The sequence below is a fragment of the Gekko japonicus genome, unplaced genomic scaffold, assembly GCF_001447785.1.
Source record: "Gekko japonicus isolate JY-2015 unplaced genomic scaffold, Gekko_japonicus_V1.1 scaffold417, whole genome shotgun sequence".
Classification (NCBI taxonomy): domain Eukaryota; kingdom Metazoa; phylum Chordata; class Lepidosauria; order Squamata; family Gekkonidae; genus Gekko; species Gekko japonicus.
In genome coordinates this window covers 170120-197363 of record NW_015164194.1, presented here as the reverse complement: position 1 = coordinate 197363, position 27244 = coordinate 170120, and the positions used below count along the sequence as shown (strand labels likewise).

Genomic DNA, 27244 nt, shown 5'->3' with positions numbered 1-27244 from the left:
ACTAGATTTGATAGAGTGCCTGAAGAACTATGGATGGAGGTTTGTGACATTGTACAGGAGGCAGCAATCAGCACCATCCCAAAGAAAAACAAATGCAAGAAAGCAAAGTGACGGTCTGATGAGGCTTTACAAATAGCAGAGGAAAGAAGGAAAGCGAAAGGCAAAGGTGAAAAGGAAAGATTTACCCAACTGAATGCAGATTTCCAGAGAACAGCAAGGAGAGATAAGGAGGTTTTACTAAATGAACCATGCAAAGTAATAGAGGAAAACAATAGAATGGGAAGGACTAGAGATCTCTTCAAGAAAATTGGAGAAATCAAGGAAACGTTCTGTGCAAAGCTGGCCATGATAAAGGACAAAAACAGTAGGGACCTAACAGAAGCAGAAGAAATTGGGAAGAGATGGCAAAAATGCACAGAAGAAGTATACAAGAAGGACCTCAATGTTCTTGACAACTACGATGGTGTGATCACGGACCTTGAGCCAGACATCCTGGCGTGTGAAGTAAAATGGGCCTTAGAAAGCATTACTAGCAACAAAGCTAGCAGAGGCGATGGTATCCTGGCTGAGCTATATAAAGTCTTAAAAGATGATGTTCGTAAAGTGCTGCACTTAATTTGCCAGCAAATTTGGAAAATGCAACAGTGGCCACAGGATTGGAAAAGGTCAGTTTACATTCCAGTCCCAAAGAAGGGCAATGCCAAGGAATGTTCAAACTATCGCACAATTGCACTCATTTCACACGCTAGCAAGGTCATGCTCAAGATCCTACAAGCTAGGCTTCAGCAATACATGGATAGAGAACTGCCAGAAGTACAAGCTGGGTTTTGAAGAGATAGAGGAACTAGAGATCAAATTGCCAACATTTGCTGGATTATGGAGAAAGCAAGGGAGTACCAGAAAAACATCTACTTCTGCTTCACTGACTATGCTAAAGCCTTTGATTGTGTGGATCATAGCAAACTATGGCAAGTCCTTAAAGAGATGGGAGTACCAGACCACCTCACATGTCTCCTGAGAAACCTGTATAAGGGTCAAGAAGCAACAGTTAGAACTGGATATGGAACAACTGATTGGTTTAGCATAGGAAAAGGAGTACAACAAGGATATATATTGTCACCCTGCTTACTTAGTTTATATGTAGAGTACATCATGTGAAATGCCGGCCTGGATGAATCACAAACTGGAATTAAGATTGCTGGGAAAAACATCAACAACCTCAGATATGCAGACAATACCACTCTAATGGCAGAAAGTGAAGAGGACCTAAAGAGCCTCTTGGTGAGGGTGAAAGAGGAGAGCACAAAAGTTGGCTTGAAGCTCAACATCAAAAAAACTAAGATCATGGCATCTGACCCCATCACTCCTTGGCAAATAGAAAGGGAAGTCATGGAAGCAGTGACAGACTTAACATTCCTGGAATCCAAGATCACTGCAGATGGTGGCTGCAGCCATGAAATTAAAAGATGCCTGCTCTTTGGGAGGAAAGCTATGGCAAACCTAGACAGCATAATGAAAAGTAGAGACATCACCCTGCCAACAAAAGTCCTTATGGTTAAAGCAATGGTATTCCCAGTAGTAATGGGAAAGTAATGGAAACAGTAATGGAAGCTGTAAAAGATAAGAAGGATTCCTTCAAGCGGTGGAAAGCTCGTCTCAGTGAGGTTGATAAAAGGGATCAGGCAAACATGAGGAGCATATAGCAAAAAACATAAAGACCAACAATAAAACTTTATTCAAATACACTAGAAGCAGGAAACCAGCCAGGGAGGCAGTGGGGCCCTGTATAAATGGGCAATTTTCTCAGTGGAGGGTGGTAAGCAGTGGGGTACCTCAGGGTTCAGTACTCAGTCTGAGTCTGATGCTTTTTAACTTGTTTATTAATGATTTGGAGTTGGGAGTAGGCAGTGAAGTGGCTAAATTTGTGGATGACATGACGTTGTTCAGGGTGGTGAAAAGCAGGGGGGGATTGTGAGGCACTTCAAAGGGATCTGTCAAGGATGGGTGAGTGGGCATCAACATGGCAAATGGGGTTCAATGTGGCCACGTGCAAAGTGATGCACATTGGAGCCAAAAATCCTAACTATAAATACATGTTGATGGGATCCAAACTGGCAGAGACTGACCAAAAGAGAGATTTTGGAGTCGTAGTAGATAACTCACTGAAAATGTTGAGACTGTGTGCGACTGCAATAAAAAAGTCCAACACTATGCTCAAGATTATTAGGGAGGGAATTGAAAACCAGCCACTATCATAATGCCCCTGTATAAATCGATGGTGTGACCTCATTTGGAATACTCTATACAGTTTTGGTCACCACACCTCAAAAAGGATATTATATTATAGCACTGGAAAAAGTGCAGAAAAGGGCAAATAGAATGATAAAAGTGTTGGAACACTTTCCCTATGAAGAAAGGTTAAAGCACTTGGGGCTCTTTAGCTTGGAGAAACAATGGCTGAGGGGTGACATGATCGAGGTTTATAAGATTATGCATGGGATAGAGCAGGTAGGGAAAAAAGAACTTTTCTCCCTTTCTCACAATATAAGAACTTATGGGTACTCAATTAAATTGCTGAGCAGTCGGGTTAGAACAGATAAAAGGAAGTACTTCTTCACCTAAAGAGTGATTAACACATGGAATTCACTGCCACAGGAGGTGGTGGCGGCTACAAGCATAAACGGCTTCAAGAGGGAATTAGATAAACATATGGAGCAGAGATCCATCAGTGGCAATTAGCCACAAGATATAGATAGGAACTCTGGGGCAAGTGATATTCTATATTCTTGATGCTTGGGGGGGGGGGGCAACAGTGGAAGAGCTTCTAGTGTCCTGGCCCCACTGATGGACCTCCTGATGGCACCTGGTATTTTTGGCCACTGTGTGACACAGTGTTGGATTGGATGGGCCATTGGCCTGATCCAACATTGGCTTCTCTCATGTTCTTAATGTTTGGCCGTGAGAGTTGGACCATAAGGAAGTCTGAGCGCCAAAGAATAGATGCTTTCGAATTATGGTGCTGGAGAAGACTCTTGAGAGTCCCTTGGACTGCAATGAGATCAAATCAGTCAATCTTAAAAGAAATCAACCCTGACTGTTCCCTGGAAGGCCAAATACTGAAGCTGAAGCTCAAATACTGGCCACCAAATGAGAAGGGAGCACTCACTGGAGAAGACCCTGGTGCTGGGAACAATTGAAGGTAAAAGAAGAAGGGGAAGGCAAAGGATTAGATGGTTAGACAGTGTTATCGATGCAACAAACATGGAGTTGAGCAAACTCCGGAGGACAACGGAGGACAGGGGGGCCTGGCGTGATGTGGTCCATGGGGTCGTGAAGAATCAGACTCGACTGTGCGACTGAACAACAACAACAAAAGGGAGATGAACCTCTAGTTTCAATTTAAAAAGAGCAAACCTTACCTGGCAGAAGTCAGGAGAAGCTATTCTAAGTTTTGAACAGAATTTTCTTTTTTCAAATTGCTTTTTTGTTTTTGAATGAGAATGTCTTTAGGAAACTTCAGTGTGTTTAACAATTCTGTATTTTTAAGAGCACACATTACTGTCCCAATAGAGTCTAACCCCCTTACGAGATTTCACATTTGCTTCTTATTAATGCTAGCATTTGATTAACATTTCATTATTAATCAACAGTGATAGAAGAAATCAGCCCCAAGACCTGGCAGTTTGAGGAGTTTAGCATGAATTTAGGGAAATGAAGTTACTGAATAGTTTCAATTAATTTTGGCTTATGTCTGCTTTCAGATCGCATGACTAAACAGTTTGCATTTTATTGAATTTCCCCCTCTTCTGAACTTCTGAAGAATTTTAAATAGGGTCTTAAAGTATTCTGGGACAAAGTAGCAAGAAAATCATGTTTTGATATTGTAAAAAAAATTGGAAGTATCCTTGTTTCTTCTACTGAACAAAATAAGCCATGCCCAAACTTTTGAAATTTCCTGTAGAGATTTTTGAGAGGGATGTTTTATGGGACCAGCAGGTTTTTTGTGTGTGCAGGGGAGGTTGATGAGCAGATGACCAGTGAGAATTCTTGATCAAAGCAATTATTGTGCGAATAGACAGTTCTTACATTTCTCAACAGCTGTGTATTTCAATATCTTCTGCATAATTGTGTGAGTGCGTTTTGGCAAGCATGGCCATGTTAAGGCTCTTAACAGGCTTTCCAGGAGTGTACTGTAAAACTGGTGTTTTGCACGTGTTTTTTCCTCTACTCCACAAGGTGAAAATAAGAGGATTTCTGTTTTTACTAATTTATGCCATATTTAGGCCTCGTTCACATGAAGCATTTTCCGTGCTAAAGATATGGATGATAGGCGGATTTTCCGGGCGCAATCACACCGCAACATCTGGGAAGCGTAGTGCACCCGTGGCTAACCTGTGGCTTCTTGCCGAAGATATGGAGTAAAAAACTAGTACATACAATGTGCTAGTTTCCGGAAAACGTGGGGCAAGGGCGGGCGTCTGATCACGTTTCCACTGGAATCCCATGGCATCCGATGTCCGCCCATGTCCCGTCGCAAACCGGATGTGTGTTGTTGTTTATTTTAAGTCTCCACAGGATGTGCACAAACGCCCACCAGCACATGCACACACTGTGGTGAGGGGAAAAAATTCCCATTTGCCACGGAATTGGCGCCTAGTGATTGCCAGTGTGATCGTGCCATGACGCTTCTTTGCCGCGCTGCTGGATAGCCGTGTGATCGGCACCTAACGACATACCCACGGGACCTCCACGGGACATTTGATCGGGCTGCTGCACATTACTGTGCTCCGGGGCAAACAGCTATGTTCCCCCACCACCACCCTGCATTTTCCGGCCCGTGTGACCGGGACCTTATATGTTAACAGTTGGTAATTTTTTCCAGAAGTGTTCCCTCCATTAGTTTAACAAAGCTGCAGGGAAAACTAGGAGTACCTTCTAGCTGGACTGGAGTTCATGTGCTCCTATTGACAGAAGCGGGTCTTGACTTTTTAGTATAACTGTGCAGATATATTGGTTTCTGTACAAATGTAGGTTGGAAAATGCCCGAGAGCCAGCTGTAATGAATGTACTGCAGCCCTAATGAGAGAGTCTTTTGGCAACTTAAAGGCTAACAAAAGTTATTTTTGTTGTTGTTATATAGTTTATACCTTGTCCTATCCCACGAGTAGGCTCAGGGCGGCTTACTACATAAAGTCCATAAAACATAAAAAACAATAAAAATCAATAAAACAATAGATGGCACAATAAACAATAACAAACCCTCATGCCTCATATCAGGTGAATATAGGTACCCAAAAAAACTCCAGTGCCCAGTAGTATTATTTAAAACAGCAAGGCACTGGGAAGGAGCCATAAACAGAGGAGGCAAGAATGGTTGAACGACCGCCACCTCAACCAAAAGCCTGGTGGAACAGCTTCATTTTACAGGCCCTGCGGAATGTAATGAGTCCCGTAGGGCCCTGGTCTCGGGTGGGATCATGTTCCACCAGGGTGTGGCAAGGACCAAAGAAGCCCTTGCCCTGGTTGAGGCAAAGCGGATGTCCCTTGGATTGGGGATCACCAGGAGATGTTGATCAGAAGAGTGTAAAGCTCTCCAGGGCTCATATGGGGAGAGGCAGTCCCATAGGTATGATACTCCCAGGCCACATAGAGCTCTAAAGGTTAAGACCATAAGCTTGAACCGGATCTGGTATTTGATCGGCAGCCAGTGCAGTTGGTTCAACAGCGGATGAATACATACCCGTGAAGACATCATCAGCAAGCATGCCGCTGCATTGTGCACTAGCTGCCATTTCTAAATCAGGCCCAAGGGTAGCCCTGCATAGAGCAAGTTACAGTAATCCAACCTGTAACCCAATCATTTGCGTGGATCACTGTAGCTAACTCCCGAGGGGTGAGATAGGGAACCAACTGCCTGTTTAGCCAGAGGTGGTAAAAGGCCAATCTGGCAGCCGAAGTGACCTGGGCCTCCATAGTACGTGAGGGATCCAGCATCACCCCGAGACTCCTTACCCAAGGCACTGGCACCAGTGTTGCCCCTCCAAAGACAGGGAGCCTGATCCCTAGGGTTGCCAAGTATAAAGTACTTACTGGCGGGGGATCCTTGCCGGGCTGTGGGAGCCGTCCCTGGATCTGTAAGTGCGCGTGCACGCGCGCCACCAGCATGTCACCAGAAGTGACGTGTAACATGGATCACGTTGAGGGCGTGGCCCCGATCGTCGGAGGGAAAACCATAGAGTTTTCCCTCCGACGATCAGGGCCACGCCCCCAACATGATTGACGTGATTGCGTCACCTCTGGTGACGCAGCCACGCTGCGCTTCGGGGAGCGGAGTTCCCCCGAGGCCTGATTCCGCGGCAGCGGAAATCGGGCCTCAAAAGCGGGGGTTTACTTGCCCCCCGCCCTTACTTGGCAGCCCTACTGATCCCAGACCCCAGTCCCCCACAACTCAGGTGCAGGAACTCCTTCTTCATTGGATTCAGCTTCAGCTGGCTCTGCTGCAACCATCCAGCTACCATCTCTCCTGAGTCAGAGTCCACTTTATCAGATGCCAGAAGCATGCCCTTTTTCTTGATTCACTAACTTCTGCCCATGCAAGGAGTCTTTAACCTTGTGATTGCGTTAAAAAACAACAGCTTGACAGTTCATTAATGTGTACATCAGTGCATCAGCTCTGCAAAGACAGTCTTAATCCAAATGTACTATAGTAGCATTAGAACCTGCAGCCAGGTACCCTGGCAATTTTCTGTTTTGAAAATAATGGAGAAAGAGTTTTACTTTCACTCCTAGTATGTTTGTAACTGGAGGAAATCAACATTCTTGGTGAAGTTCAATGCAGCATTGTCAGGTGATACATTTATATCGAAGAATGAAGATCAGAGCCACAAATGGTTCTGTGTAGGCCTGGCCCTCTCAGGGATGATGAAGCCCCCTCTTCTGAATGGTCAGCGTTCTTAATTTAAATGAAAGTATTTTAACCTTTTTATTTGTGAATATATTGGGGCAAAACATGGACACAATATTCTATGCTGTTGCTCAATAAAAACCTTCTTCTCCCTTTTATTCAGTTTAGCCAATGGATGCAATGGCATTGGTAACTGGAAAACTCTAGTTCCTTTTCTTTTATAATTTATGAAATCAGATTTTATTAATATGGAATACAGTTAAATAACTTGAAACATAGACTGTCAGTAGCTAGGTTCTGTTTGTTCAACATTGTTTTCCCTCCTTTGGTAGTTGGTACCTTTTAGTTCAGCAAAGGGAATAACTGGTCAACTGAACTGTACAGTTGAGGACAGTACTACATCTTATGTGGTAGATCCACTCCAGGCCCACTAAATGTTGGGCGAAGGGAATGTTTATTGGGTAAAAAGTAGAGATGTAAAATTTCCGGAAATTTTGAAGCGCGGAAAAAACCCCGTTTTTTCCCCAGTTTTTTTCCGAGGGAAAACGGACATTTTTGGAAAAATTGAAAAAAAATGCTACATTAGCATTTTTTTGTCTTTTCTAGATTAAAAGTCATTCTGTTACTTTAGGAACATAAAATATGACTATGGACATTTTTACTTGGCATGAAATTATCACAACTAGCATATTAAAAATATAGTGTATCCAAACAGTTATTACAAACAGAATACCCGCCCACATGCAAAAACAAAACTGAAACCTTTTTCTTTTCTCGTACAATAGCACCTCCTAAAGGAAGAAATGCATCTTGTTCTTGCATTGGAGAGTTCAGTTTGTAACCTAGGACTTGCTTGTCCTCAGTGCACAGAAATTAGATCAATCTGACACCATATATATATATTAGAAATGATTTGGAAAATATTTGAACACCTTGTCTTAAAATATTTTATTCATCATGTTAAAATAAAATGTTCCATAATCAATTTTTTTCTTTTCTTTTTTCAATTTTTCCAATTTTTTGTAAAAAACAAAAAAGGCTTCAGGAAAAAACCCGGGGAAAAAACGGTTTTTCCCGAATTTTTCCGTTTTTTTTCCGGGCCTTCACATCTCTAGTAAAAAGTATGGGGGAAAGGGGTTAAACACCCCATAATCAGCATCATGTCTGCAGTCCAAATCCACCTCCCAGCTGCTTCTAATATTAATTTTTTAAAAATACATTTTTAAAAATACAGATCTAATCCTGGATCACAAACATACATGATATGTAATTTAGTTTCAATAGTCTTTTATTATCTTCTAGACAAAAAGGGCTTGATTCTGCCTCCAAGAAAAATGTACACGGTGACTCCTCCTCCTGAAGACTATGTACAGGAAGCTAACAGTGAAGTGAAATATGAAAACTCTGAGAGTAATGATGACAGTGACTGTGATGCTTCAGGTAAGATATTGCGCTTCATGGTTTTCACAGAAGCCAGTGTTTAGATCTGTAAATTTGAAGTAGGTAGGTTATTTGGAGAACCACCAAGTTACAGGGGTCTACAACACTGAGCTGTGGTATATCTGCTATGTTAAGATTTTGCCAAACCTCTGCCATTTGGCTGCGATGATACTTCACATGTCAAACTGTTTGCACTTTTAGAAAAACTAATGTGTAATGGAAGTATTCCATCCTTTACTGCGCTGAGGTCCCCATGTTCACTTGCCTCAAAAACTGATTTTTTGGGGGGGGAAAGGGGGGACAATTGAGGCCAAGAACAGGACCAATTTACAGTCTTCTCGAGAGCGCACTGCCTCAGATATGAATGCAGGACTGCTTGTTCTCTGACTATACAGTAATACCTAGAATGTGAACAGGAGGTTTTGCATAGCATATTCTTCTTTCAGATGCACTAACAGTCTTAATGCAAGGAGATCTTGACTTTGTGGTGCTTTTTAAACACCCAGTTCTCTGTATGTGTCCATCTAATGGTATATAGATAATTCCACTTGAGTCTGCTCTTAGTTCCAAATCAATAAGGCTAATAATATTAACAAATAGGTTGTCCATGTTATGTATTGCATTGTATATAACTACTATGTGAACTGTGCCATTGAGACTTGATTGTAAATACTGATGTGTGAATCGCCTGATTGAGATGCCATGTTGAGCTTCATCCTGGGCTAGGATCCTAGTGTAACCAATAGGAGCCCTAGCCCAGAAAGTGTCTGCCAATCACCGTGCAGAGCGGGATCGCTTGTGATTGGTTGTTATTGCTTCAACCTCATAGGTTGCTTACTGTACAGTGGGTGTGGCTACATTAGCCGGGAATGTTTAAATATAGAGCAGCCAGTGTATGAGTTTTTCGAATGATGGGTTCTGGCTGGCGATCGTTGTACCGTGTCCGGAGAAGTAACAGAGCTGAAGAATAAACCGCATTCTTGCTGAATCACTCTCCGACTTCTTTGTTAAGCGCACGACTTAACAGTCCAGCAACTGGTGAACTACAATATGTGATGCTGACCTTTGGCTTGATGTGTTGGTTGGGTGTGAGTCCTACAGGCTCCTTGTGTGGTTCTTAGAACTGTAGGAAATTCACAGAGCATTTTGCATGAAAATAATAGGTGCTGATTTTACACATATTTAAGGTGTTTTGGCCAACATCCTTTTGCCAATACATAAGCCAATTAAGTCTGTCGATAAGTGCTTATGACTTAGTGTGTTGTAATGGTAGGCTGATTCCTTCATTTATTCATGTGGCCACTTACCTAACCTCTTGGTTCTTTATTTTAAGTATTCCTTTATTCCTACTAGTCACCATTTAACACCTAACTATTCTTAGTGCTTTGATAAGGTTGAAAGATTTCAACCATGGATATTAAATTTTGAATGCTATAAATGCATTTGTATATGTTAGGTTTGCTCGTGTAGAAAATTGTATGCATAAGATTGGTAAAACTAGGTCTAGGGACCTGTGAAGTACTTGGTAGTTCATTTGCAAGTGACCTTAGTGATCAAGTGAGAATTCTGGAATAGTTGTGATATGTTTCTTTACCATTAGGCATGTTGTTGCTGCATAGAAATCTGAAGTCTGGTAATGCAACTTGCATGTTTCATGCACGCCATCTAAGTGTCTAGGGCAGGGGTGTCAAGCATACAGCCTGCAGGCCGCATCCAGCCCCTGCAGGGCTAGAATCCGACCCACAAGAACTTCTTTAGGGTGGAAGTGAGGGAGAAGGAAAAAGAGAGTGCACATGTTCACACCAAAGCAAAGCTCCCTCCGCTCTCACCTACTTCCTCTTCAGGGGCTGCTGCTGTGTTTCTAAGCCTCTCTTCTCTTCTGGGGAGAAAGTGAGGGGGGAGGAAAACAAGAGAGCATGCACACCAGATAAAAGCTCCCTCAATGCTCTCTCCTGCTTCCTCTTCTGGGGCTGCTGCTGTGTTGCTAAACCTCTCTTCCCTCATTTGGAGAGAGAGAGAGGGAGGGAGGGAGGGGGAAGGAGAGAGAGAGAGCGCACAAGAAAGAGAGGGAGTCCTTTAAGACCAACTAAGTTTTATTTTAGGCATAAACTTCCTGTGCATGTATGATTTTGGGGGGGGGGGGGAGATTCTTCTGACAAGCCCTGCTCTGCTGTTTACTTGACCTGCTTACACACACACAACACGCTAAAAAAGGAAGGAGGGCAGGAAAGAGATGCATATAGGATAAGGGGAATTAAAGGGAAATTATTTTGACTTATTCTGAAAGGTGTTTTGTTTTTTTTTAAGATTAGCTTTTTCTGTGCCAATTTGGAATTTTATTTTCTTTCAAAAAGACCCTGATTAGGGATTACAACACTTGGATTGGCTTCCATGGTTGAATGACTGGAAGTAGATGGCTAAGTATTTAAAAATACATTTATGGTTCCATATAATCCAGTTCAACACATGGTCTCCCTCTGTCCCCTCCCACCTCACTGGTTGCCTTTCTTCACATTAAACACCCCCCCCCCGCTTTTTAAATTTTTTATTATCATCACTATCAGTGAGTGGATGTCCAGTCTGGCAGCACATTATTTCACTTGAAGAGATTCCTGTTTCCAATTCTAACAAATGAAAATATCAACACAGTTTTCATGAGTCACTGCTCACTTGTTCAGAAACGGCTAGAATGTGAGTCCATCTGTCCTTATATCTTGGAGACTGAAGTGATTTCAGATCCCAAATAACAATAGCAGCAATTAGTAATGAGAGAAGAAACCTTGGTCTCAGTACAGCCCAGGAGGATGTGTTGAGCTTCATTATCAGTTGCAGGGGTGGGAAATGGTCAGTAAAATAAGTAAAAAGTCAGTTTTTTCATCTTGGTCAGTAATTTGTCAGTTTTTTTTAAAAAAAACCTGGTCAGTAAAGGCAGTATTTCTTTGATTTTTGTGAATGCAGTTTGTGTTTTTCCGTTTTCATTACTACATTTTTGGGGAAACATGATGACTTCCCAGTGAGAAGACAGATTGTTTTCAGTTTAGTTATGAAGTACTTTAAGGACTTTGTTCCTAAGAATAAAAGTGAAATATTCCGCAAAGTATAGAAACATAATTAACTTCTTAAAACATGAGACAATGAAAGTAGAGGTGACGGATATTGTGGGATTCAACATGGCACAGCTCATGCTAGAAGGAGCTGAGAAAGCAATGGAAGAAGAGGACAAGGAGAAAAAATGCTTGTGGATGTAGTGCAGAAAACTGTTGAGAAACGAAAGAGTTCGTGAATAACCTTATTTATTTATTTATTCAATTTATACCCCGCCCTCCCCACCAGTGCAGGCTCAGGGTGGCTTACAAAGAGATTAAACATATAGGTAACCAATTACATGGAGCTGCGGTGGCTCAAGTGGTTAAGACGCTGAACTGCAGGCTCTGGAAGGTTGGTAGTTCAGCAGTTCGAGACCCGAGTGTGACGCATGATGGAGTGAGCTCCCGTCTCTAGTTCCAGCTCCTGCCAACCTAGCAGTTCGAAAGCAAGGAATTGCAAGTAGATAAATAGGTACCGCTACAGTGGGAAGGTAACAGCATTCCGTGCACCTTGGTGTTTAGTCATGCCGGCCACATGACCACGGAAACGTCTTCGGACAGCGCTGGCTCTTTGGCTTTGAAACGGAGATGAGCACCGCAAACCTAGAGTTGGATTCGACTGGCTTTCGAGCAAGGGAACCTTTACCTTTACCTTAACCAATTACATACAATCTTAAAACAAATAACATAACTCTACATTATCATAAAGTGCTAGTAAGTGATCAGGTACTTATAACAATGCTTACAGAAGGCAGAAGCAATACTAGTGTTGTAATCAGATGATCTGTATTGGTGGTTGGCTTGTCTTGGTCTCTTTTGTGGTTAACCGTACCCGCCTGGCAGGCATTTTGCAATAGTACCTATTACATGTTCTCAGAGCTTCAACTGTGGCCACAGTTTCAATCAACAATTTTGTTTTATGAAAAACTTCTCTACGTGGAGATAGGTGTTCGGAGGAGTAAAGTTATTTGTTGGTTAAATATAAAATATACTTAGGCAAATGCAGTTCAATATCTCTGTCATTTTCCCCCCTGAATGTTTCCATTCTTCTCTGCTCTCATCTTTTGAGAGACAGGTAATATTAACTTGGCTACTCTATTTGCCTGGAGCTTCATTGAATATACATCCTTATCAGTGGACATGATGTGCTTAGAGGTAAAAAGCCTTCAGATTTATCTTGGCAAAGGATCTTGCTTTGGCACAGCCTCTTATTAATATAGTAGAATTGGGGCCCTGTTGTGGTATACTTTCTTGTACCAAAATGAATTAATATAGCCCAGCATCCCAAAACTGCCTTGCTTCCCCTTTGCCAGACCACATTTCAGCATTACAAGTGCAAAATCACTATACCTTTCAGACAAGCAGAGTGCATTTTCTTCTCTTCCTTTCTGCTCTTCTTTTCATATTTAACCCTCCGTTACCTCATATCTTAGCTTCTCCATCTCCTGTTCTCAGCCAGCCAGCCTGCTAGCTAGTATTTCCCATAGCCTCCTTACTTGGTCAGGAACTCCCTTCCAAATACCTTTCCCAATTTATTCCACAATACCTTTTGGTCCTTTCTTGGCAGTTCCTCACCTGTCTCCTTCCACTGGATTGTTTGGCTCTAGACTGGCCACATGGAAGGAATACAGTTTGAGTTAACAGTAGCTTCACTTGAGCATTTAGTTTAGAGGTAACACAACAACACACAACATGAATGGCTTTATTGGATTGTTATACATAAATTGTCATGAGACTATTGCAATTACTTACTGTCTTATACTTTTGCCTTGACTTCAACCATCTCTTTTTTGTCCCTTAGATAGGTGTTTGGGGAAGTAAAGTTATTTGCTGGTTTATGCTTGTTTTCCTTTCATCTTTTCCTCTCTAGAGTTTATTGTGCGAAATTGGGATCCATGAATATAACAGACTCTAACAATCCCTTCCTGCGTTTTGCAGAGTTTTACATGTAGGGAATGATCTCCATGTGACAGGCCTGACATGGGTACTGATCTGGGCAAAACTGTTCTTCCCCCATCTGCTGTTTTATAGTGAATGCAGGAGAGTATATTAGTATAGTGACTAAACTTCATAATATAGTGTAGTTGATAATCTATTTACATATATAGGGGTCATTTCCTGCAGGAGCGCACAGGAGCGGAGCTCCGGCAGTAAAGAGCCCAGGTGGCGGGCACATGCAACAAGCCCCACCCCCTGCTCCCAGCAGCCCTCATTCAGAGCTAGAAGCAATCAGGTAAGTTGCAGAGTCCCCCGGCACAAAACAGATACAAGCTCTCCCCCCTCTGGAAGGACAGATCTGCACGTTTCCCCCCCCCCAATAGCTCGCAATCCAAAACAGTCCAGTGGAGCCTAAGCGGTGGGTGTTGCCTTCTGACACACTTCTGGTGATGTCAGGGGTGTGTGGCGTATGCAAATAAGTTATGCTAATGAGTTATGCTAATAAGCTCCTGCACCTCTTTTTCCAAGAAATGACCCCTGCACATATATATTTACGTCTGTTCTTCTCAGGCTCATTTCTCACCTGACTCTTATGCAGCCATTCTCATATTGGAAATAGCTCTAGTTTGTGCTACCCCTATACAAGCACATGTTCCTTTCCTAGGGACTGGATGTGTGTGTACATGGACATAGAGTTCTGTTTTTCATTGAGTTTGAAGGCACCTGCATCTGCTGACTTCTGGTTTCTCCACAATCAATATTTTGTTCCAAACCACTCTGTACTGCATCCCATGTTTGGAGAAGGGGTATGAGGCAGTCTGCTTGTTCCCAGACTGACATGTAGGCTCGGGGATGAGGGCACGATGCTGGCTATTTTCTTTCTGCACATATAAGCTAATTGTGGAGCTAGGATCTGGCTTCTGAAACCTGCCATTTACAAAATTGCAAGCACTACATTTTAAGAAAAGCAGTAACATTTTGAAAAACTAAAACATTCAGCTCAACTGTGGAAGTGATGGTACCACTTTGGAGATGACAAATATCATGGGGTTCTAAGTGAAAGAAGCCAAAGGGTGGCAAGGAAAATTGAGTCAAGGTCTCATTCTCATTTTCTTCTTTAGAGTAAGTTGGAATTGCTGTTTTGACAGCATCCTTTTCAAACACTTTGGTAGCTTAGCTGGTGCTTTTGACAAGGACATAAATGTAGCTTCAGTATTCAGACCACAGATTAACTATCATTCGGCAAATGCTGGTAGCAAAATCAGTGTCTTCACAGCACTTCAAGCTGTTTAATTTTGAACTCTCGCCATTCCAGTGTATTTTTGTTATTATCTATTTATTTAAAAACACTTCTTTAGGATAAGCCCCTTAAGGCACACCATCTGGCTTATGAAGGAACAGAGTGAAAGCTGAGGCAGGGAAGTAGCATTAATCATGTTCTTACTTTGTTTTGATGTCACAACACAGCATTGCCTGATTTTTTTATTTAGAAAAATCCAGCAATCTAAATTAGAAGCCAGATTCTCATTTCACAATTAAACATGAATGAAGCTTTAATGACACCACTGTACAGTTCAGTAAAAAGCTGATTCAGAGCATGATGCTTGAAGCATGGTGCACTTTGACCACTGCAGCGCATAGGTGACTGGAAAGTGTTACTGTGCAGAAAGTTCATACATTGCAACTTGCTCTTGAAAATATTATGAAAAAATAGGTCCATTAGTACAAATACAAATACAAATACAATACCTTTATTGGCATAAAATATCAAATACACATGCAGCATAGAGCCTCAAGATAGGCTGGAGGGGTATCACATTCCGAATTGCCTTAATATGAGCCTCTCCTCCTAGATACCTCATAAAAGAAATTTGCTACAGGATCCAGAATTTCTATATTATGCGAAGACAATAAAGAACTAATTTTATGCTCATCGGTCCATTAGTAATATAGTGGGAAAAGCATCTTTGCTTTGTTAAATACTTCGAGCCCCTTTTTTCTAATAATGAAAAAGCTTTAATTTAAAAAGCCAATAATCCTATATTTTCCAACCAGATGACATTCTACATGTGATATGCTTGAAAGAATCCTCAGACTCAGGAATTTTTGTGAAGACATAGCTGCTTCAATCCAGATCTTTATATAGCTTCTGAGAAATGTGATGCTCTTAAAAATCTTAAAAGCCTACTTAACTAACAACAAAGGCTTTTCTATTAGAAGAGTTAACAATTTCTAATTTTTTAAGAAGTTGTCTAAGATGCCAGCTTGACACAAACAAGTTTGGTTTTTAACTAAAAGTGGTCACTAGTAGCCTCAATGAATGTTTGTGAAAAAGTACTGTTAGCAAGCAATACCATTCTCTTGACCCAAAACACAACTTGTGGCTTTCAATTGAGGTTAGAGAAAAAGTTATAATTCACAAGTCTAAAACATGGTCTAACCTGGAACTTTCGCAGTCTTATTTAACTAAATGTGATTGTTCTTGAGTCAGAAATGTTGAACCATTTTTTCAGATGATGACCTTTCCTTCCCCTGAAAGCTTGTGAGGATACCAAGAAAGAATACCAGCTCGAGTCGTGGGGATACCATCTTGGATCTAGGACACTAGTAACTGGATAGAGCACTTTAGTCTTAGTTTTAATGTTTTATTATATTTTTATATGTTTTTACTTATGGCTAGACTAATGATCTGGCCTCTTAGCCGCCCTGAGCCCACCGGGGAGGGCGGGATATAATTGTGAAAATAAATAAATTAAATAAAATAAAGAAAGAAACTCTTGATCATAAAAGAAGGTCCATAAAAGAATTGCTGCTTTCCTGGAAACATTGCTTGGTGCAGTAAAAACAAAATATTCTTTAGTAATGGAAGGACAAAAAAAAGTCTGAACTTATACCAGATAGTGCAGAAAGAACTTTTTTATGGACTCAGATTAGATTCAAGGGTGAGGACATTGCGGGGGGCGCATCATTGAGTATGCTGTGATGTCACATCCAGGAAAAAACTTGAAATTATGAAAGATGGCTCTAGGAATCACTGGAAACTTGGTGGTTTACCATAGAGTGTCTAGTGATTCCTAGAACTACCCCACATCACTTCCAGTTTTCCCTAGAAGTGATATTGCAGGCCCCTGATGGCAACACACTTTAAATAAAAATGTCTTCTTCTTCCGCTCAGAAAAGTAATGGGCAACAAGAGGTGCAAGTGGAGGCCTAACAGCCTTAGCCCATGTTAATTCTTTCACCTCAGTTCTGGGAAGGAATGTTAAGGATTATGCATCCGATACTGGATTGGTGCCTGTTAAGTGCTCGACAGTTATGATACCTGAACTCCTCTAAGGATGGTTCCGATGGCCCAACTCTGTCTTATGTATGGCAGTGGGCGTGCGTGAGTAATTTACCCGTGTATACAGAGGGCAGATTCAGAACAAACGCTCCTATTTCCCAGGAAGTGAGACAACACACTATGATTTAATGAATAAATGTTGCCTTTACTAAGTAGTTCTCAAGCACATGAAAAACAGATACATTCACAGATTCACTCAAGTTCCTTTAGTTTGCAGCAGATACAGAAACAATCAGTAATAAAAATAACAACCTCAACAAACAATGGGGTAACACATAGAAGGGTCCCGCTTATACTTATCTGAGTTCCAGTTGAGAAGGAATTCTCCTCAGCAGCGAGAATGGGGACAAAGTAACTTTAGGGACTCTATAAGCACACGGAATGGTCCTGCCAGACACGTGTGGGTTCTCTGGTCGCGACTCCAGAGAACACCTCAAGAATCACCTGCAGTATACTTAAGTTGCAAAGGTGAAAGTATTAGGGATGGTGGGTTAACCAGAGAAACAAAGGCTGTGTTTCTCTTTTTAAAACCTAGTTTTGGGGGTTGGCATAAGGCCAATCTACACCTGAAATCCGTCCCCTTGTCTATACCTATAGGTTGGAGGGTTGTGACGTTCTACCTAGAGGAGAGTGGGGCGATATTCAAATCCTAAGCCTAACTTCAATGGGGAGCCATGTGGCAAGGTGTCAAAGTTGTATTTCTATGGCAACCTTTGACTTGCGGATGTGCCTGGTCCATGAAGGCAATAACGGATGTTGTTCTTTGTGATTCTAAACCAGATAGAGGGGTTGCATGTTGTCCCGAAGATCTGTAATGGTGGGAAACTTGTTGTTTTTCCAAGCCTCCAAGCTGAGCTTAATGGCGAATGTCTCCTTTGTCCCGAGGCATGACGGGAGGGTGCGGGTATACACGTGTCCTTTAGCACAGGCAGCACAAGCCCTGTTCATCCAGGTGCAAGCATGAGGTGCAAAGCAAGCAAATTCAAGACACAGCAATTCCTTTATCCCACATGCACAAATGCAAAGACATTTTACAGACAATGTAGCATCAGCATAAAGAATAAATAGTACATTTAAAGGCACACATGGTAACAGTTAACCCCCCCAAAAAATAGTTCACTACATAAGAACATAAGAGAAGCCAATGTTGGATCAGGCCAATGGCCCATCCAGTCCAACACTCTGTCACACAGTGGCCAAAAATACCAGTTGCCATCAGGAGGTCCATCAGTGGGGCCAGGACACTAGAAGCTCTCCCACTGTTGTCTCCCCCCCCCCAAGCACCAAGAATACAGAGCATCACTTGCCCCAGAGTTCCTATCTATACCTTGTGGCTAATAGCCACTGATGGACCTCTGCTCCATATGTTTATCTAATTCCCTCTTTTTTATTGTAAATTTTATCGAAAATTCAATACATAACAATACAGCATAATACAATACATTTACAATGCAAACATGCTTATTTAAATTTAAAGAAAGTAGTGCAATTAGCAACTCTAATTAACAAACCATTGCAATCAGAATTGTAGAAATAGTGTGCAGGAGCAAAGAGAAAAGAAATATTTTTCTGTGATTAGTTCAATATCAACAAATTAACCTTGTGAAATAATAACTTCCACCTTGTGATTGGAATGCTCAGAGTAGTACTAGATCCCTATAGTGTCTGTTTTCTGGTAAAATATTGTGAGATGTGGTATATTCATAGAAAGGGTACCATTTTTCTACAAAGTTAGTCGTTTTGGGGTAAATTTCTGATTGATAAAGATTGTTTGTTATTTTGTCCATCAGAAAGTGCTCCCATACCTTCGTGAGCCAGATTTCCCTTGTTGGAGACAAGTGAGATTTCCATCTCAATGTGATTACTGTTTTGGCCACAGTTAAAAGACTTTCAATAAGATCTTGTCTGCTCAGAGGAAGTGATGAGTCATGCCAAAGATTTAGAAATACCATTTCCAGCATCAGTGAAATTACATGACCTGTAATCATTTGGCTCTGAGATGCTATCTCTTTCCAAAAACTTTGTATGACGGCACAGCCCCACCAACAATGAAAGTAGTACCCCACCTCCCCACATCCTTTCCAACACAAAGGAGATTTGGAGGATATAATAAGAGCCAGCTTGTGAGGAGTGAGATACCATCTCGTTAAAATCTCGAAATTTTGTAGCATGGTTGTCATGGCTGAGGGTTTGATAAGTGAGTTGGACCATATGGTAGACCATTGTTCTTCAGAAAGTTCCATTTTGCAGTCTCGATACCAAGATCTTTGATAATTCAGCCATTTAGGTTTGTTGAACTGGAGGAGTGTTGTATATTTTGGTGATTAGTCCTTTTTTTCCTGAGCTTGCGTCATCAAGAAGACTTTCAAAGACAGTTTTGGGAGCAGCTAGAATTGCATGAAGTTTCTGTTGTGAAGCCATGTGCTTTAGCTGGAGATAAAAGTACCATGGGATTTTGTGGTCTATCTTCCGTTCAAGGTCCACTTTTGAGAGAATATCTGTTTTTGAAGCAATGTCTATCAATTGAGTGACATTGGTTTGCAGCAAAATAGGTGATAACCATTCTTGGTGTAAACCATTCTTGGTGTAAAAAAGTGGAAAAGTGAGAAAGCGGGGGTACCAGTTTACCTCAAAATATATCCCAGGTTTTAAGAATATCAGAGAGAAACACCTTTTCGTGGATTGGTGTTGGACAAACTGAAGTCTTATTCCAAATAATCCCTGCTATTGACCTGGGTTCAGGAGACTTAAGGAAGGATTTAGTCCACATCGTCCGATTGTCTGCTTTTAACAGTCTGACCACTATTGCCAAAAGAGAGGCATTGTGATATGTCTTGATGTCAGGATAACCTAAGCCACCCTGTTTATTGCTGCTCCGAAGTGTGGTAGAGCTGATTCTAGGAAGTTTGTGTTGCCATAAGAACTTATCAAATGAGGATTGCCATTGATGAAGTGTCTCCATTGGTAGTCTTAAAGAGATAGTTGGAAAAAGGAATAAAAAATTGGGAAGAATGAAGGATTTGACCAGATGAAATCTGTCATACCACGAGACAGATAACTTGTCCCATCTTCGTAGGTCTGCTTGAATCTCCTGGTATTTCTTGTGGTGATTGAGTTTTAGTACATCCTTCATGTTAGACGGAATCTGTATACCAAGATACGGGATAGAGGTGTCAGACCATGGGTAATCGAAGTTTTTGGCAAGATTGGACTTCAGACTATATGGTATTCAGGATGGACAATTTAGTGTGGTTAATCTTTAGACCGGATGTTTCCCCAAGGTTACACAGAGCTTTCTGAAGATGAGAAAGGGACTCTCCCAGAGCTGTAAGATATAGGAGCATATCATCAGCGAATAAGCTTATCTTGAATTCATTATTTCCAAGTGTGACTCCACGTATTCCAGGATTTTAACATATCTGAGAGGCCAAGGGTTTCAAAGCAATTGCAAACAAAAGAGGTGAATGCAGGCATCCTTGTCTTGTGCCTCTACTGATTGGAATGTAGTCAGAAAATGCTCCATTCGCCCGCACTCTTGCTGTTGGATTGGAATATATAGATGTTATTAGGTGCAGAAATTTGTCTCCAAATCCTATTTGGTGGAGTATAGAATACAAATAAGGAATTTTTAGTGAGTCGAAGGCTTTCTGAATGTCAAGAGAAAGCAGAAGAGTTGGTGATTTGGAAGTAGCACATGCTTCAATATTGTTCAAGGTTTTGAGAGTATTGTCCGTCAGATCCCTGCTCTGTAGAAAGCCCACGTGACTTGGGTGAATGTAATTCGTTATGAAGGTATTTAGTCATCTGGTCATGATGGCTGTGAAGATTTTATACTCACAGCTCAGAAGTGAGATGGGCCTGAATGACACCGGTGAGGAATTATCTTTGCCTTGCTTTGGTATGACGATGATAGTTGCTTCATTCCACAAAGGAGGGAGAGTGCCAGAATCAAGAAGTGCTTGTAGAGGTGGAGCTAGGATGTGAGCAAATTTCTTGTAGAATTCCGGAGGAAAGCCGTCCGGGCTGGGTGATTTGTTGTTCTTCAGATTCTTGATGGTGTCAAGAACTTCTTGGATTTCAATAGGTCTGTCCAACATTTCTCTATGGGTCTCCTCTAAAGTTTTTATAGGAAGATGAGATTGTATATAATTCGAGATGAAGTTATGTGATTGGGCTTTAGAAGAGTATAATGCTCTGTAGAATTCTGCAAAGGTCACTGTCTTCAAGCTTAGTAAGTAATTTACCTTTTGCAATAATCAGCGATGACACCATCTTAGTACATAAGAACATAAGAGACGCCAAGGTTGGATCAGGCCAAAGGCCCATCCAGTCCAACACTCCGTCACACAGTGGCCAAAAATACCAGGTGCCATCAGGAGGTCCACCAGTAAGGCCAGGACATTAGAAGCCCTCCCACTGTTGACCCCCCCCCAATCACCAAGAAGACAGAGCATCACTTGCCCCAGAGCCCCTATCTATACCTTGTGGCTAATAGCCACTGATGGACCTCTGCTCCATATGCTTATCTAATTCCCTTTTGAAGCCGTCCATGCTTGTAGCCGCCGCCACTTCCTGTGGCAGTGAATTCCATGTGTTAATCACTCTTTGGGTAAAGAAGTACTTCCTTTTATCCGTTCTAACCCGACCGCTCAGCAATTTCATGGAGTGCCCACGAGTTCTTGTATTGTGAGAAAGGGAGAAAAGTACCTCTTTCTCTACTTGCTTTTTCCCATGCATAATCTTATAAACCTCAATCATGTCACCCCTCAGTCGTCGTTTCTCCAAGCTAAAGAGCCTTCAGCACCTTAACCTTTCCTCATAGGGAAAGTGTTCCAACCCTTTTATCATTCGAGTTGCCCTTTTCTGCACTTTTTCCAAAGCTATAATATCCTTTTTAAGGTGTGGTGACCAGAACTGCACACAGTATTCCAAATGAGGTCGCACCATTGATTTATATAGGGGCATTATGATATTGGCTGATCTGTTTTCAATACCCTTCCTAATAATCCCCAGCATAGCATTGACGTTTTTTATTGCAGTCATACACTGTCTCAACATTTTCAGTGAGTTATATACTACAACTCCAAGATCTCACATCCCTGTGGTAACTCACTGCTTACCACCTTCCACTGAGTTAATTGCCCACTTATACTCACTCTCTGTTTCCTATTAATTAGCCAGTTTTTGATCCACAAAAGGAGTTGTCCTTTTATCCTGTGACTATTGAGCTTACTCAGGAGCCTTTGATGAGGAACTTAAATTTAATTTGAAGAAAAATACTTCATAAATCTCTGTAAAATTAATACAAAAAGTGAACACATGTGAAATTTACCATATGGTGAGTCACACCGTTGGTCTATTAATCTCAGTATGGTCTACTTTGACTGGCAGCAGCACTCCAGGATCTCAGGTGAAAATCTTTCACCTTACCAACTGCCTGATCCTTCAAAATGAAGATCCCAGGGATGGAACCTGGGACCATCTGCAAAGAAAGCAGATCCTCTACACTGCTGAGCGACAGTTCCACCACTTGTGTGGTGTTATCCTTCATTAAGTGATCTAAATCAGTTCAAACTGACTGACCTGCTTTTTGAAGTTAGTATCTCAGCTGGAGAGTTAAAAATACTGCTGAACCAAGCCAATTTTTTGGCGTTAAGAGATAAGGTTGCATAACAGTGGTTTGCAGCCATAGTATCAGTGGAATTTCTAGTGGCTATGTTTTTTTGGTTATGGGAAAACATCTAGCATTTAGCATGGTGCAGTAATATACAATCATATGCTGAAAATAATCCTTTAGAGTCATATGTGAGACTGGTTTTTATTAATAACTCTCCTGTTATCGTGTGTGTGAGAGAGAGAGTGCCATCAAGTCTCAAACGAGTCACGGTGACCCTAGCAAAGGGTTTTCAAGGCAGGTGAGAAGAAGAGGTGGTTTGCCATAACCTTCCATGATGGCTTCCCTTCCAAGTACCAACCCTGCTTAGCTTTAAAGAACTGATCAGATCAGGCTATACCATGCAGCCTTCCCTCCCTCTTGTTACTTTACTTGCAATTAATTATAAATGGGTTTTTTTTCCTAAACTTCTGATTGTCCCTCATTAGCAGAGCCTTGCTTATATTTAGACCCATTAGAATGACACTGAATAACTTCCTGGTGGAAGTGGCCCTAATTTAATGTAATATTTGCCATTAAATCATTGGGGTAAGTAATATTTCTTCGCCATCTAGGATATCTTTCCTGTTGAATATTATTTGGCCTCTTGTTACTTGAGGCTGTTTTAAAAATTGTATTACGGGGGTTTATGTAAATTAAATGTAGCAAAATGTAAACTGTTATTCCTCACCTAATGTTTTGTTCATTATAATTCACCCTTCCATTAATATTTCTCTGTTTTATATCCCTTTTGTAAATGTTTTACAGGCTTTTATTTATGTGGGTGCCCTACACACCCACACACGCACGCACATTTGTCCTGGTGTTTGGTTTACAGTCGCATAACTGCTTTGCTTCTGTGCATTGATGTTCTTTGGTGATGGTTTTTGGACTAGAATGCTGATGTTTGCTGTGCTACTGTCTCCATGCTTCCATGAATGTAGCATTAATTATTTCTCTGAGATATCCAAGCAAGACTGAGAAAACTAGTTACGTATTCTGACTGCTGATTTTATTGCTCGGAGTGATTAGTACTCTCATAGTGTGAGCAGTATGCTGGATGCTGTATATGATGTGGGGGCAGGGGTCATTTCGTAGAAAAAGAGCTAGGGGAACTCATTAGCAGAACTCATTAGCATATGCCACACACCCTGACATCAGGGGCCCAGCGGTAGACCTGCAAGGCCAGCGGGAGTGCGAGGAAGCCCCGCCAAGGCCCTCCCTGGCCCCAGGCAGGCAGGGGTGGGGATAGGCGGGGAGGAAGCTACTTACCCTCCCTCTTCTCCTGCCTCCTCCTGGCTGAATGAGGGCTGGAAGTGGGGCGGCCGTAAGCAGGGGGCGGGGCTTCGTCATGTGCCCCGCCCCCTGCACCTCACCCGGGGGAACTGCATTCCCCCGCGTTCCCCCCCGAAATGACCTCTGTGTGGGGGTAATCCAGTCCCTGACTGGAGAACTTGACTGGCCTGTTTGACAAGAAGCCTTTTTAATAAAATGAATGATGTTGAGTTTTAGTTATTTTCCTAGCATTAGGAGATAGTAGAATAATTAGTTCAGAAGTGCCAAAAGGGGTGTCAGTATATTGTCAAGGAACATGGGCCTTGCTACTTGTATTCTGTTTTAAAAACCCCACAGGTACTCAGCTGTAACATGGTGCCACACGAAGCAGAATTATCTATATATCTAATAGCCAAGTTGCTCCCTCCGTGCGGATATCTAAATCCACACATTGGGGGCACTTGGGGGGCAGAGAGATTTTCCTGCACACTTGGAGCAGTCCCCAGGTGTGCAGAAAAATCTAAAAAGTTGAAAACATATATGGGGGATATTTAAATCCCCCCAAAGTAAAAGCGTTCTGGCCGTTGGGCGGGAGGCTCGGCAGGCCCGGTGGCTGGGAACCGCTCAGGTCTTGCCGCCGATGCAGGGGGGAGCGGGCAAGGCTGCCCTGCTTCTTCCCTTCCCTCAGCACGCCTGTCCCGACCCCCAGCAACAGCGGCAGAGTGACCATCCTCATCCCTTCTCCCTTCCCCTCAAGTGCTCAGCGGGCCAGGCCCGCCTGGCTTGTCCCTTCCCTCACCACAGCTTTCGCCACCCTCCAGCATCAGCGCCAGAGTCACCAGAGCATCTATCCTGTGTGCCTGAGGTGAAGTTGTCTTGTGAGTTGAGTTCCTGCACCTGCTGCCTCTGTGGGCGGGACATAGCCAACCCAGCCAGTGACCAGGGGCCCATTTGTGAGTGGCAGTCCAGGCGGCCAACTGATTTTGGCATGAATCGAATCCTGCCACCCCATAGGAGAGATGCCACCCCAAATCAGCTTTATAGTATAGAGGGATTATAAGGCCATTTACCAGAATATTCTGCTTTTTCTTTATAAATGTTTCTTTTGTTTCTGAATGTTGTTGATGTTATAAAGATCTGCATGTTGGGTTGGATCCTGAGTCAATTTCTGCAAGCAGAAGAGTTTTTATTCCCAAGGGCTGAATCACCGACCTTACCCACCTCACTCTTTCTACTTCTCTGGGAATTGCATAGCACATAGAATGCTGCACTGGGGAGGTGGTGAGGGGGGAGGCAGATCTTTTGTATCCAATTCAACTTCTGATTCCCTCCTTATTTTCCCAACCAGCAAAATCTAAGGCATACTTAAATATCTCCAGGAGCCCCTGCTTTCATTCTATCCTGAAATTAGATATTCTTGTAATCATTGGCTTGGATCATAACCATGTTTTCCAATGGCAGGATACATCTAGGAGTGGGAAGTGATGGAAGGATTTTTGTTTATTGCTCCTACGGCCCCCCATTGTTCACCCTACTATTCATTTGGGTGCAGTTACCCCAGGGGCATGAATCAGGGGGCACAGCTGGGGGCAGGAAATTTACTTTCATGAATACAGTTCTGATCATGCTAGACAGGATCTGATTTTTGTAGAAATATACTAAACAATACAAATGTACATGCTTTATTTTAACCACATTTTCTACAATCTATTGAAGCATCTTAAAGTAGTGAAATAAACCTAGATTGGAGTACTGCATAAAGGGTTGCAAAATTTCTGAAAAGTTCACCTCTCTAGGGAGGTTCAAAGGTGATTTTGCTGAGAAGACTGTCCCATTTGAATCCATAGCATGCACCGTTTCCCAGCATAAATTCCATTTTGGGCATTGCAAACAAGTGCCGTGAACCAAATGTGAAAGGACTAAATACATGGTGTTTGTTCACTTAAAAAAAACACAAGACATTTGGACCATGTGCTCTCAGCACAATGTTCTGGAGCCTGCTTCTATATAAAATTAAAACAGTAGGTAATAACATTATAACAGAATCCATTAAAGACCTGCATTCAAACCATTAAGCACAGCAAATGTTCTCTGAAAATATTAAATCCCTGTCACAAAATAAATTGAAAGCAAGTCAGCAGAAAACAGAACAAACTGAATAGCAAAGCATCAGAAGCAGGCAAATCATTACAGCACATAAAAGGAGCTGATACAAGACAACTAGTGATCCAGTAACTAGCTGTAGGAATGACAGTCACTGGGGAGGAAAAAACCTAGAGGTATGAAAAGAGCCTGAAAACTAAGCCTAGGAAAAAAGCCAACTCCAGTGGCTATTCAAAGGATGGACAGTGTAATCTTTAGCTGAGTTACACTCTTCCAAGCCCATTGGCTTCAATGGACTGAGTGCTGTTTGAGATTGCACAGCTGATCCCGGACATTTCCCCGTTCTCTACCTTCGTGAATCAACCGTGGTTCCCATCAGCACAAGAGCCTGGGGTCTACCGAGACTGGTTACAAGCGGGATTCTCTCGAATGTCTGATCTAGTATTATGCAGGAAAATCTGAGAAAAAATGTATTTTGAGGAACAAGCTGGGGTGCGCTTTTCTTGGCATAGTTATTTTCAGCTAAAAAATCTAACGGAATTCCTGGCCTCAAAGGGAACGTCTGATAGACCCTACTCCGGACTGGAAAAGTTCTTATTGACGTACACGGCCTCGACCAAGGGGTTGATAGCAATTTTACGTAAATTGATTTTAGGACTGGATAACCGTGCAGTTATGGCACATTAACTTCGCTGGCAAGAAGATTTGCAGATGGATATCTCTCTCTCTCTCTTTTTTTTAATTATATTTTTCCATATTACAATCAAGCCCATCCCTATTCCCACACATATTGTATTCTCTACCCTCCCTCCTCCTTCCTCAAAGTTTATAACTGTTTCTGTGTCTTCGGCAATAGTCCTTTATATAGATCCTCCTCCTTCTGTCCTTCTTGCTTCCTCTGTTTCCTCCCGTCCTTCATACTTTTCTTCTTCCTTTTTCTCTTTAAATTCGTAGCCAAAGATTATTCCTGTTCTGTAATCAGAGGTAGGGAGTTTTAGTATAACTTGGATGGTTATTTTTCTCACATATTGTTCTTCTGCCTTTTCTTATTTCCTATCCCCCCCCCCTCAACTATTTATCCTTTCTAGCCAGGGGCACAAACTTAAGAGCTTCCACTGAATGTCCGACCTTTGACTTTCCATGACCCATTTTAAATACAAATGCCACTTTTTCTTAATCTTCCCTATTTTTGCTTCCCATTGTTCTTCTTGGTTAGTAATAGTTATTATGTCTGATTGAATGTATTCAAATAAATAATTCTGCCAATTTACTACTGTCCATTTGGTTTTATCTTTCCATCCAAATGCTATTACGGCTTTCCCAGCTAACACCATTGCTTTAAATAAGTCCTGTCCTCCTTTTCCAATGCCTTGATTGCCTAAAGTGCTGCTTAGCATCAGTTTCAAGTCTATCTTCGGCCTTATTGTAAAGAACTTATAAAGCTGCTTTGTCACTTTCTCCCAGAAACTCTGAACTTCTCTACACTCCCACCACATATGGGA

General features: G+C 42.0%; 1 protein-coding gene across 1 annotated transcript in view; it reads left to right on the top strand.

Annotated features, from left to right (window-relative positions):
• ERICH1 (glutamate rich 1) overlaps positions 1 to 27244 on the top strand; it is a 126800-nt gene that overhangs the window by 11020 nt on the left and 88536 nt on the right. Inside the window, exon 2 of the mRNA XM_015408304.1 lies at positions 8207 to 8344. Within this exon, the coding sequence (XP_015263790.1) occupies positions 8207 to 8344 (138 nt within the window). The remainder of the gene's footprint in view (positions 1 to 8206; positions 8345 to 27244) is intronic.